The following is a 14,106-nucleotide window of genomic DNA, read 5'->3' as shown; positions in this document are numbered from 1 at the left end:
GATTTAGTTATGAAAGACATCCAATACTTTTTTTTTTTTTAAATGTAACTACCATTAACTGGGAGGAGGAAGAGGGAATGAGGAGTAGGTAAACAAGCTACATCCTCAAATTTCATAGCAAAGAGTGAAAAGATATTAAGTTAACAATTCAACAAACAGGTTTAAGTATTCTATATAATTTGTTATGCAGAAACACCAACAGAAGGACTAAAATCAGAGATGGTGAAAAGAGTCTGCTTCAAGGGAATAAGCTGGGATAGGGAAGGTATTTGGAAGAAAATTGTTGCTTTCCACTAAAATGTCTCTGTATTGCTTAATTAGTTACCAGAAAAATGAATAACATCTATGAATTGTTTTTAAACCAAGAGGACCAAAAAAACAGCCATTCAAAAGAGCAAGCTTAAATTGTCAAAGAAAGCTTTTTAATAGAATTTTTTTGGGATTTTCAAATAACTCATCTTGTTCTATGCTTACACCATCCCTCTGGATTTAAAAAATTGATAAATCAGGGGCACTTGTGTGGCTCAGTAGGTTAAGCGTCTGACTCCTGATCTCAGCTCAGATCTCAATCTCACAGTCATGAGGTTAGCCCTGCACTGGGCTCCAGGCTAGGCATGGAGCCTACTTAAAAAAAAAAAAAAATTGATAAATCATAATTTTCTATCAAATAATTCTATAATGGAACTCGAACCCCTCTAAATGTCTATAATTCCAGATCTAATTATTCAATATAAAAAGCAATTTACTGATAAACTTGACAACTCTAAGCACTGAGTCGATACATTAAAATGTGTTTTGTGCCACACCTAAGAATGGTTGTATTTCTCTTGACAGAAAAGATAATACTAAGAACTGCTATTTAAACAGTTGCAAGATATCCTGCTGCTTTTAATGACAGCAATTCAATTCTTTCTCAAAAGTTGTGATCATGGTATGTATGAAGATTCTCAGTCTTGAGGTGGAGAAAGTAAGGAGGTAGCTATTTCAGAAACTGTCCCTTAGGCTGAAGAAAAATGAAAAAGTATCAGTAATTCATACTTACAGCGTACCTTTCACATGATGATCTTAGTCTACTAAAAGTGAACTAAATAAATCTCACAGAATTCTCTAAGTATTACTGTTTTATCATTTCCCATTTAAAAGATAAGGAAACTAAGGCTAGTTATTGTACCCTGGTAACATGAAAGACAGGCAATTATCTTCCTAAGTCAAACAAACAAAAGGTCTCTCTCTTATCAGAACTTTTAAGACAAAATTATTTCTTCAGACATAAATCAACTAGACAATTGCTTAAATTCCCAATTTCTATCTAGCAATGCCACTTCTTTGGTTATTATGATACAGAAGTCAGGAACTGCACATAAGTATTGAGACAAGTCAGAAGCAAAATACAAACTAAATTTCAGTTCGTAAGACAACCTAATACCTTAGCTATTCCAGAAATGGTAAGAGTACTGCACGTGACTGTCATTTGCTAAAAAGAATGGAGTGGGAGGAGGGGAAGTGAAATAACAATCATGACTTATTTAGACTTACATGAAGAATATGGTATCAAAATTATACAAAATGGAGAAAATATGAAGTGCTCATTTTAACAACACCACATTGGATTAATGGTTCAGAAAAATGAAGAAGTACTGACAGGTTTAAAACACACACACAGATTTCAGGCTAAAGAAAATTCAGTAACTCGTTCAGGTCCAAGTAGAACAAGAATATTTGGACATGGCAATTCACAAAGGTATTTTCTTAGCAGTTACTTTAAAAAAAAAAACAAAAAATAAAAAAACAAAAAACTTCATTCCACCAAAATTACTTTCTATATTCCTCTATGGACTGTATTCCTTGATCACCTGAGAACTCATTCTGACTAACAGAATGAACTGGTGAAAACCCTTGAAAATGAAATTCTCAGGAAGAAAAACATCACACCATTAATTACTAAACTATTTTAAACTTCACAGTAGTGGGCACCTAGGTGGCTCAGTTGGTAAGAATCTGCCTTCGGTTCAGGTCATGATCCAAAGGTCCTAGGATTGAGCCCCGCACTGGGCTCCCTGCTCAGTGAGGAGCCTTCTTCTCCCTCTCCCCATCCCCTTGCGCATGTGTTCATGCATGTGCTCGCTCGCTCTAATAAATAAAATCTTTAAAAATAAATAGATAAATAAACAAATGTCAAAGTGGTATCTGAATTAACCTAGAAAACAGTCATTGCAAATAGTAAGCCTAAAGTTTAATGGCTGAATGATGATCTGTGATTTTTAAGATAACTTCAATTAAATGATTTTGCACATCAACTGTAAGATTCATCCTGATTTCAGAAACATTAAAAAGTTTGTATATGTACATTTGGAACCAAGAAGATTAAGTACAAAAGATTATCTATGAAGAGTACTACTTCATTCTAATGTAGAAAACTAAGAGCTGATTAAAAAATTGATGCTGGAACATACAAGAATCCACCTTCCAACCTAACAAAAATTTAGTCTAAAACCAAACAACACTCATTCCTAAAACACTCTATTATGTCCAGTAAAATTACAATGTCTAAAGTTAATCTGGAATAAATGTGACTTAAAATTCACATTTACAGATGTATCAACACTTGAAAGTAGTGCAGTCAATTCAATGACAAGCTCAAAATAGTTATTTTATTCAACTGACTAGTAAATTTAATAAAATCATCAAAACTTGTCAGTGCCAGACATAGTCCAACTACATACTTGTGAATGTAACAGGAGTGATACAGACATTATCAGGAGAACAGACCATGATAACAGCATGCCAATGTTTTAATAAACAAATTCTCGCCAAAGAGCAAAAATTGATCAAAGATGTAACTATAATCTTCCTCTTCACTCAAAATAGATGAAATTAATTTATACCATTGTTTAAATAAAATACCCACTTAAATGTTTCCTGTATCCTACATTACTTTTCCATAATACTTGAAAACTGAGATTTTTTTTAAAAAACATATTTCTACACAAAATCATTTAGTTCTTCAATTATAGCACACTTCATGCAACTGAACACCTATGTGCAAAGTGCTTTTCTTGAGTGACTGTAAAATGCGTATAATCACAGCATCTGAGTATTTCTAGTTTAACAACAGCACTATGTCCTCAAAGGCTAACATATATCTCATTGTCCTAAAATTTATTAAGTAAGCTTGAAAAATATCTACAAGACTTTAACTGGCACGAAGTCTGACAATGACAGCATTGGTGTATGAGACCTTATCCGATGCCAAATAAATGCTTTATCACGTTTAGTTCTCACAACAGCCCTATGAAGACAGTACCATTATTATCTCCATTTTACAGAAAAGGAAACCTAGGATTATAAATGTTAAATTATGGGGGCACCTGGGTGGCTCAGTAGGTTAAGCCTCTGCTTTCGGCTCAGGTCATGATCTCAGGGTCCTGGGATGAGCCCTGCATTGGGCTCTCTGCTTGGCAGGGAGCCTGCTTTCCCCTCTCTCCCTGCCTACATGTGATCCCTCTCTGTCAAATAAATAAATAAAATCTTAAAAAAAAAAAAAAGAAAGAAAGAAATGTTAAATTATGTATCTAAGATCACAAGGCTACTAAATGCCAGAACCTATAATTAAACCCAGACTCCACCTCTAGAATCCAAGCTCTACACTGCTTCTGATAAACTTTCTCCTATAAAATGACACCAAATGGAAAAGACTTCTCACCTGAATAAAAACCAATTAACGATAATAAATCGGAATTTCATTTTGAAACTACCTCTAACTTTGAATCTTCTGATTAGTACTGGGATCTTAATATCCATGGAAGATCCAATCCCTATAATAAACTCAAGGTTCTAAGAAAACCAGTAAATAAATACTATGACCTTCCTATGGTAGGCACAGTAGATATAATGATGAATTTAAAAGATGCCCTCATGGAGCGCCTGGGTGGCTCAGTGGGTTAAGGCCTCTGCCTTCGGCTCGGGTCATGATCCCAGGGTCCTGGGATCGAGCCGCGCATCGGGCTCTCTGCTCAGCAGGGAGCCTGCTTCCTCCTCTCTCTCTGCCTGCCTCTCTGCCTACTTGTGATCTCTGTCTGTCAAATAAATAAATAAAATCTTTAAAAAAAAAAAAATGCCCTCATGATTCTCAATTTTTTTCTCAGTTGTTAGAACTTAAGTAAAGATGACAAAAATAAAATAACTTCATTGTCAACTAAATCAGGGGAAAGGAAGAGTGAAGAATTAAGCTTTTTCTTTTAACTTAAAAAAACCAGCAGAGAAGCAGCATTTTTATACTTAAAACATATAGTAAATGATTTAATCACTTCAGATACTGAAACCCATAAAACACCTGGAGATCTTCTAGAGAAAGGTCATAAATCACAATTTTAAAATCACAGATTACAGGGGTGCCGGAGTGGCTCAGTTGGTTAAGCATCTGCCTTCGGCTCAGATCATGATCCCAGGGTCCTGGCACTGAGCCCTGCATCAGGCTCCCTGCTCAGCAGAGAGCCTGCTTCTCCCTCTCCCTCTCCCCTCCCCCCGGCTTGTTCTCTCTCTCTCTCTCTCTCTCTCTGTCAAATAAATGATTAAGTCACTTCAGATACTGTCACCCATAAACTACCTGGAGATATTCTAGAGGAAGGTTCTAGGATTTAGTAGCCTTGTTATCTTAGATACATAATTTAACATTTCTAATCCTGGATTTCCTTTTCTGTAAAATGGAGATAATGATACCATCTTCATAGGGCTGTTGTGAGAACTAAACATGATAAAGCATTTATTTGGCATCTAGTAAGGTCTCATACACTAATACTGTCATTTATAGACTTTGTGCCAGTTAAAGTCTTGTAGGTATTTTTCAAGTTCACTTGATAAACTTTGGGAAAATGAGATATATGTTAGCCTTTGAGGATACAGTGTTGTTAAAATAGAAATACTCAGATGCTGTGATTATATGCATTTTACTCAAGGAAAGCACTTTGCACATAGGTGCTCATAGGTGCTCAACTGCATGAAATGTGCTATAATTGAAGAACTAAATGATTTTGTGTAGAAACATGTTTTCTTAAAAAAACCTCAGTTAAACATCTGCTTCAGTTCAGGTCACAATCTTGGGGTCCTGAGATGGAGCCCAGCATCAGGCTCCCGGCTCAGCAGGGAATCTGCTTCTCCCTCTGTCCTTCCCTCCCACTCATGCCCTCTTTCTCTCTCAAATAAACAAATAAAATCTTAAAAAAAAATCACAAATTCACAAGAATGAATCTGTCAGTAGAGGGATTCCTTCAGCCAAGAAGCAACTCAGACAATACTTAATACTTTAACCAATGCAATAATACTAATTTCTATTATGTGCCAGCCAGGCACTGTCTTGGATTCTTTACACACACCATCTCAAAGCTACGTCTTATCCCCTACTTAAAAAAGGGTGGGGAGGACTAGGTTTGAATATATAATCTATACCTGTTTTACACACTGCAGTAAAATAAAGTAAAAGATGATCCATGTATGTGAAAAAATTCATGCAATCCTCAGTTTTACACGATACATTTGATAATCTCTCCTAAGCAGAATTTGGTCTTTTGATACTCAAGAAACAGGATTTTGGGGGCACCTGGGTGGCTCAGTCATTAAGCATCTGCCTTTGGCTAATGTCATGATCCCAGGGTCCCGCATCAGGCTCTCTGCTCAGCCGGAAGCCTGCTTCTCCCTCTCCCACTCCACCTGCTTGTGTTCACTCTGTCACTGTCACTGTCTCTCTCTCTCTCTGTCAAATAAATAAATAAATAAATAATCTTAAGAAAGAAAGAGGATTTTGAAGGATTCTACAGTGGTACTCCCAACAGGGGGAAAGGCAGGGCTTCAAGAAGGGGTCTTTGCTAACAAGCAATCATGGGAGAACTGAGCACGGAGCCAGGAGAAGCACTATCTAGACCCCACTCCCTACAGACCTAGCCAGCCCATCCTCTCCCTTTTCTGATAAGCTGAAGATGCCATGTGGAAACCCTTACTATCAGAAGCTGGGAACTAAATTATAATTTTCTTGTGCATATGCAGCCGCAGTCTGTATCTGAGTATCTCTTACCCACCCACCCCAACCTCCTTTCTTTCATCTAAATGTCATATTTTCTCCCGTCTTACCTTTCTTATCCATATTAACTCCACCTCCCCATTTCCCACCAGTAGGTCATTTTGTGTTTTGGCCAAGCAGCAGAGGGGTCATGTCAGCCAGCTAAAGGCCCTCTGGACTTGTGCTGTGACAGCAAAAACAAACAGAACCCTTTCCCCACACTGGCATGTTCTAGGACAAAGGCTTAAAATTTGAGGCTATCTGCCTTCCACACAACTCTTTCATCAGAAGTCAGGGATCAGCAACACACTTTTGGGAAAGGTATGACAACCACAGTCCCTTGGAATGAGTTGCTGACCACTCATGATCACTCCAACATCTCTACTAGAAGCTCATGTTTCACATGGAGGCTTGAGAAGGTTCTTCCTGATCCTGAGAATTTACTAGGCCAGAAGGAAATTGACTAGGCCAAAGGTCTGCTAGACTGTAATGGTTTTTGGTCTTCAGGAAAGGACCCCCTAACCCAGACAACCCAATAAAATATAAAACTATCATTCAACACTCAGACATTCCTCTATGCCTAAAACTTACAAAATGCCTTCATTATGCTTCCTATTTGACATCTTTTAAAAGGTATTAGAACAAAACAAGAACATTAAATCACAAAATCGGGAAAAACTGTACTCAATCAATTTAAATTATTTTCTAAGAGATATTCTATAATTAAACAATATTAAAGTTTATGTCTCTCATAAGCAACTGATGTGGCAATAGAGAATCATTCAAATATCTACCTTCCAGATCTACTGTCTAGAGAAAAAAAAAACATATCAAGATGGACCCACTGCCTAATACAATAAAACCAAGATGTATTTGTCAAACTTCTGCATTTCTAACTTAACTAACGGGGAGTAGTAGTAAACACACATCATTCAACAACTATTTAATAGAACCCTACTCACTGTCCTGTGTTACAGAAAAGAATAAAATATTTATAGTCAAGTAAATCAAACTATCACACTTTTACACACATTTTCCAATATATGCTCAATTAATAATACATAAACACACACAATGGATATATATTTTTATGCATGTGCCATTCTGGCTAACTGACTTTAAATATTAAAAAGTTCATATTGCCTACAATTAAAACACTGTAAAAGAAATAATCTTGAATAAGAAAGAAAAATCCATGAATCTCATGGTCCACACCCCAGAAAAATGACTAAATACAATACAAGATAGAACTTAAAACAATAAATTGATACCAAAACTTTTCTAAAAAGGGTATAATAATTGAGGTACCTTTTAGCACTAGTTGACAATTTAGCAGCTGTTTTGCTGGATATTTTTCCCTCCTTTTTCTTGGGCTGAACTTGTTCTCTTTCTGGTTCTTGCTGAACACTTTCACGTTGGTCTCCATCAGAACTTCCTCCACTAGTGCTTGGGCTGTCATCAACTCTTTGTGCCTCAGTGGACATTTTAGATCCTGGATTGAAAATAAAAAATCATTTATTTAGTTATGGGAGGACTACCTCTAGAATAGAGAGAAAGTAAACCTCAAAGTAGAAGCAAAGCTAATATACAATGAATACGGTTGCCACTTACACATCAGCTTTGGGAGTTGCCAAAACTTTTCTCTCAAAATGTACCTAGGAAAAAAATGAAAACCACAAAATATACACACAAAACGTTCACAGGAACATTATTCATAAAGCTTGGGCACCTGGGTGGCTCAGTTGCTTGAGCGACTGCCTTCAGCTCAGGTCATGATCCTGGAGTCCCAGGATCAAGTCCCGCATCAGGCTCCCTGCTTGGCAGGGGGTCTGCTTCTCTCTCTGACCTTCCCCCTCTTATGCTCACTCTCTCTCATTCTCTTCCTCTCTCAAATAAATAAATAAAATATTTTTAAAAAATTACTCATAAAGCCAAAAGAGGAAACAACTCAAATGTCCACCAACTAATAAATGGATAAACCAAATGGTATATAGCCACACAATGGAATATTATTCAGCCATAAAAAGTAATGAAGCACAATATGTACACACTACAACATGATGAACTTTAAAAACATTATGCTAAGTGAAGGAAGCCGGTCACAAAAGACAACAAACTGTATGTTTCCATTTACATGAACTGTCCAGAATAGGCAAATTCACAGAGACAGAGAAGTCAGTAAGTAGTTGCCAGGGACTAGGAATGAGGGAAAAATGGGTCAAGGAGTGCTAATAGGTATGAAGTATCCTTTTGGGGTGATGAAAATGTTCTTAAATTAGACAATGGTGATGTTGTACAACTCTAAATATTCTGAAAACTACTAAATTCAAATCCTCCAAACTAGTCAACTGTTATCTTCTGATAACAGAAGAACACAAAAGAACACAGAGGCCCACATGATTCTAAATAAAAACTGAACCACATGATGGTGTCAGCATTGATCGAGCAATATACCAACCAACTGTGTTTCACAAGAAATGGACACTGTCTTGAGATGCTGAAGGACTCCCCTACCCCCCTCCCCAGGCTTGGATAAAATATCCCTAAAGGCTTTCAAATTCCCTTTGCTCTGAGTTCATGCTCCCCACACAGCTCTGATTATCAACTCAACTTCCTTAATACTTTGACATATAGCAGCAGCTATAACCTGGATAGCAGACACAAAAAATTCTAGTAAGTGAGAAGGGATATCCCTTCTCAACTGTCAACCCATCATGATCAATTTCTGAGTTTGATTTCTATGAACAGATCCCTTATGACCAAACTAGCTTAGAGTGTACTGACAAATTCAAAACGAAACTGACAAATCAATGTCCAGACTCTAAAGAGCCTTGTGCTCACCATGTTACTGTCACCTAATAACCACTTTGTAAAAGAAAGTACCTCAAATAAAGCACTGGTGTTTATTACTATAATTAGTCTAAATATATAGCTAGTTGACAATGATGAAAATTCATCATCACCCAAGATTTAACTTACAGCTTGCTCTAAATCAAAGTGATTTCATAATACGAATCTTTAATGGATTGAAATTTCTATGGTAAGACAAACCAAAAAGCAATGTAAGAGAATGGAAGAGAGGTGAACAGTCAACAGAAAATACTGAATGCCTTCCATGAGACGTCACACAAGCACACCATCACCCCTCTCAACTCCAACATCCCATCCCCCATGCCAAACAAAACAGATCTGCACAAGCAGCTCTGAAACACATTGACAGAGAAATCTGCCTGCTCTTCTACCTATTCCGTAAATGGAGAGCATCAGTCTCCACAGCTGTGACACCTTTTATGAGCACTAAAGTCACTTAATAGAATACTGAAATTTTATATCAGTATGTTTCATGTCTAGCTCTAACAGTCCTAACATATTTCTTGCTTTTTTTTTCATTTTTATTTCACTTTAATTCTTACCCTTGGATTTAACATTGATTTTTTTTCCAGCTTACTTCTTTCAATTAAAATATATCACAAGTTTAAAACTTAGTAAGTATGTATATATAAGAGCATGTTAGAGCAGATGTGCATGGAAGTCAGAAAGAGACCAATTCTCAGGGAAAGGTCCTTGGATATAGCAAAACGTTGTTGGCAATATTTTAAGAAATGTGAAATGAGTGAGAATTCATTTTATACATCCTAAACCAGAAGCAATCCATTACATGACAAATATAGGGATATCTAAATGAAATGAAATTTTTTTACTGAACCTGGAGCCTCAGCTTAATAAACTATGCTCTCAGTTTCAGTTATATATTACATTAGTTATACACATTTATATATATACATTTATACAGTTATAGGTGTATATATATATATAGTATATATATATTCTTCTTAATGTTCTTACTTATGTACATTTGTATGCTAATAATGCAATGAGCATATAATTACTTGAAGGATTACTCAATGATTCAATCTGAGCCATAATCTGAAGTCCAAATTTCGAAAATTGCTTCAGAATACCAGAAAACTAAAACTAGTCTCTCTAGAGAACTACTGAAAAGTACTATTATGGGGCACCTGGCTGACTCAGTTGGTAGAGCATGCAACTCTTGATTTCAGGGTTGCGAGTTTGAGCCTAATGTTGGGTGTAGAGATTACTAACTAAATAAATTTAAAAAGAAATGATTAAAAATATCCAAATAGGGAGTGAGTGCGAATAGGTATGGTGTTTCTATTTAAGGTGCTGAAAATGTTCTAAAAACAGATAGTTGTGATGGTTGCACATCCTTGTGACTATATACTGAGACCACTTAGTATACTATCTATTTTGAAAGGGTAAGTTTTGCAGTACATGGATTATAACTCCACAAAGTGGTTATTAATAAATGGGCTTGGATCTCAGTGTGTTTGGCTGATGGAGTTTAGAAAACTGACAGATCAAGAAACGAATGGAGAAGTACTGAATATGTGGATACTAAAAGAACGCCAATAGAGGGTAAGTATTAGAGGAAATCCTTAAGAAAAATTCTTAAATTGTAATATACATATAGAACAGTACACAAATGGTGAGTGTTGGCCAATGAGTTGTCATGTACTGGACACACTTGTGTTACCAGTATCCAGGCCAAGAAACAGAGCATATTCGTCTCTCCTGTCACTACCCTAACCTCTAAGACCACATCTTGTCCATCTTTGAACTTCACATAAATAAACTGTATGATGATATATACTCTTAAGTTTCATTCCTTTCCATAAAGAGAAACCCAAATAGACATATAATTTCTATAGTTTCACCATACAGAAAAAAATTTTATTTCCACTTTTGACCTCACTTTATTTCATCCAAAGGTTAATGTAAAGATGATTAATTCATCAGAGACCACTAATAAACACTACAGAAACTTTTAGAAACAAAGTTTTCATATCTTTTTCGAATATCAAGAGTAAGGCAAATTTCCACTGATTTTGGTCTTTAAATGCCTAATTACAGAAAAAAGTATTAGGAAAAAAACTATTGCACCACTCAGGTGGCAACTAATTTTAATGAAGAAAAAGCAGTCTACAAGCATTTTAATTAGGTATAAATATAAAATTGGTGTTTTGTCTTTTCAAAGTATAAATGAATAAAAAGTCATGAATTAAAACTCTTTAAAGCTATATTCTAAATCAGCATTTTAACATTATCTTTAAGATTAATTCCTAATTAGCTAATTTGATAAAATCATCTAATCTAGAAGGAAGATAAATTTAAATTCCAGGGTTATAAACATAGAGCTCTTCTTCAATGATAGTTTCAAAGCTAGCAAGATATTTAAATCTACATTTTTAAATATAGACTCAAACTAAAACTTGGCTCCTAAACATAAAATAGATAGACTTTCCTCAAAAAATGTGTTATATTTAGAGTTTAGATATTGTTCCTTCTTCAACACACAAATTAAGCCTGCATTAGCTATGTACTCTATGCAGTAATTACAGTCCTGGAAATCAACAATATAGTAAATGAAATTCACTTGTTCCATAAAAATGAAATGATTCGGTTATAAACATAACTGATAAGTAAAAGCAACTATAGTAACTTCATAAATTTGATTACTATCCAGATAAGCCTTATAACTGTATTTTATGGTATAAAACTGCAAAAGCAATGTTCATTTGAGCTTTTACAACAAGAAAATGCCTAATTCTGTCAGGTAATATCTTGTTATTTGTCTTCCTACTAAAATTTCTAAACTTTCTTAAAATGTAAAATAAAACACAATTTTTGAGGAAAAGGTGCTATGTTCTGGGGGAGATAAAATGGGGTATGACATTATATGAAAACACTCCATCATCAACATCAACCCACATACAAAACGCTAAAGAGCCAGAGCATCCAAATCGCTGAGACAATTATTTAAATCCCAAGGTCCAGACTGAATTATTACCACATATTCAGAAACACACTTTTTAAAGAATAGAGGATTAAAAAAAACTAAGAAGAGCTTAAAATCTTTCCAAAGCGCTAGATAATCTCAAGGTAAGCCCTACGACTTCCTTTCGTACTTTTAAATAAAAATATCTGAGTAGACTCTCAAGAATACACAATATAAAACGATGAATCTTGAAAACATGCAAATAGGTCTAACAGCCACCGAGCACAGGATGATGTCTTTCTAAAACGGCCTTAATTTCCTTAAGGGAAGATGGATTGGACATTTCTGGTTGGTCGTGGGGGGAAAAAAGCCACAAGAAGCTACGCTTTATCTTCATTAGAAATGGTAAAGGGCAAAAGGATCAAAACATTATGAGAGAAGAGAGGGGGAGAAGTGGAGGGAGGAGGGCCGAGGGAATCCAGTTTCAAACCAGGCCAGGGGGGGCTGCAGAGAAGAGACCAGAAAAAAATGGGCTTCAGCTCCAAACTGTGACAAGCGCTAGGCTTCACAAAAGACCAATACAACACACACTTCACACCAGGGTATACACAAACACACCCCACAAGGTCTTCTCCAGGAGGGCCACGGGGGTGCGGCGGCTGGGAAGCCAGACCCGGCACTCACCGGGAGAGACACCATGTGCAGCAATTATGCAATTAGGGAAAATAGCAAAAGATCAAGCCCGGCACTTTCCACCGTGACATTTATCCAGTACTTTTGCAAAGACTTAGTTCCAGGATGCGGCTGGGAGAGGGAAGGGGCTGGGAGGGTGGCGAAGGATGGGGAACTGAGAACGGAAGGGGGTAGAAGATGGGCAGGGAGGGACGAGGGGGGGGGGTGGTTATGGAAGGGGGGAGGGGTGGAAAGGGCGAGAAACCGAGGCAAGGAGGCTCGCGGGAGGCGACGCAGGGAATGGGGCACGCCGGGGAACAGGGGAGAGAACTAGGGCGCAAGCGGTGTAAGCAGAGACCTGCGACGTGGAGGCGAGGTTGGGGGGGAAGCCCGCCAGAGGGAGGACGCCGGGGACGGGGACGGATGGGGGGGGGGGCACCGGCGAGGCCCGGGCGAATACCTGAGGGAGGGGCGTCCGCGCAGGTCGTGGGCTCCAGCCCAAGCGCGGGGAGAGAGGGCTGCGGGGGCGGGGGTGCTGGGAGGCCTCGAGGACGGGGTGTCCCCGCAGACCGTCTAGTCACCGAAAGCCGGACCCGCGCACCACGCACCCGGCCGCCCGGCCACGCCTGTACCCGCCGCGCTCGCGCCCGCCCAGACTCACCCTCAGCGCCTCCGCCGCCGCCCGCGGCCGTTCCGGCTCCGGCTCCCGAGGCTGTTGCCCGCGGCTGCTGCTGTGGCCGCCCCTGAGTCCTGGAAAGTGAAGCCACCGCCTCCGTGAGACGCTGCCGCCGCCCGGCCGTCCGCGCGCGCGCCCGCGAGTGCGCGTCCCCGCGTGCCCGCCCGGGAGAGAACGCGAGAGCGCGAGCCCCACGTCGGCCGTGCCGCGCCGCGCGCCTCCCGGCACCCCAAGGCCGCTCAGCCCCGCCTCCTCCCGGCGCGCGGCCGCGAGGGGGCGGGGGCGGGCGCGCGCACGGTCGGGCAGCCCGGCCGGCCTGGCGAGGGGCGGGGAGGCGGCGCGGAAAAGTAAAGTGACAGCCGAGTCCCGCAAGTGAGCAGCGGCGGGGGTGGGCGAGGGCAGTCCCACGGAGAAGCGAAGGCAGGGACACAGGAGAGGAAAGGGAAACAGAGGCTGACGAGACGACCTGAGGGGAAGGGACGCGGAGACCTTGACGGGCACGCGCATTAAAGGGAAATGTTGGCTGGGGGTGGTGGGAGTTGCCCTAAGACGGAACTGGGTGCGGCGTTCTACGCCCAGCCACTGCAGCCCTGGACTTCCCTCAAAGAGTCTGCAAAGTACGCTGCTGGGACTGACCCTGTTGACATACCAGCCAAAACTCGGATGCATGGTACCCACATGCACCCAAGATGAGAAAAGTTCGCACTACCCTGGAGAGTTCGCAAAGGCTAACCCAGACTCTCTACGCTACAGTGCAACAAGAATGTTCTGTCTTTTGGTTCGCTCTGGCCTAGAATGCACACGGGTACCCGGGAGCTCCACACCATTTCTCACGCCCTGGAACACCGGGGAGAGAGGTGAAAGGAGGAGGAGCTCTCAGAATAAGTAGGAGCTGCATTAATGCCCAGT

General features: G+C 39.5%; 1 protein-coding gene across 3 annotated transcripts in view; it reads right to left on the bottom strand.

Annotated features, from left to right (window-relative positions):
* The window catches only part of LOC308337870 (ubiquitin-conjugating enzyme E2 E2), a gene marked incomplete at its 3' end in the record, with an annotated part of 33,820 nt that extends 20,415 nt beyond the window's left edge, over positions 1-13,405 (bottom strand). For 2 of the 3 annotated variants that reach the window (XM_080831412.1, XM_080831414.1), the window contains exons 1-2: positions 13,183-13,405; positions 7,361-7,544 (exon numbers count right to left, since the gene is read on the bottom strand). In XM_080831412.1, the coding sequence (XP_080687538.1) occupies positions 7,361-7,536 (176 nt within the window). In that variant the 5' untranslated portion in view covers positions 7,537-7,544; positions 13,183-13,405. Of the gene's footprint in view, positions 1-7,360; positions 7,545-12,981; positions 13,093-13,182 lie in introns of those variants that run through there. The other variant, XM_080831413.1, reaches the window with a different exon arrangement.
* Positions 13,406-14,106: the final 701 nt, after the last annotated feature.

This window comes from Martes martes, assembly GCF_963455335.1.
Source record: "Martes martes genome assembly, contig: scaffold_262, whole genome shotgun sequence".
Taxonomy (NCBI): domain Eukaryota; kingdom Metazoa; phylum Chordata; class Mammalia; order Carnivora; family Mustelidae; genus Martes; species Martes martes.
The sequence above is the reverse complement of the archived record's forward strand: the minus strand, read 5'-3'. Positions and strand labels throughout refer to the sequence as shown.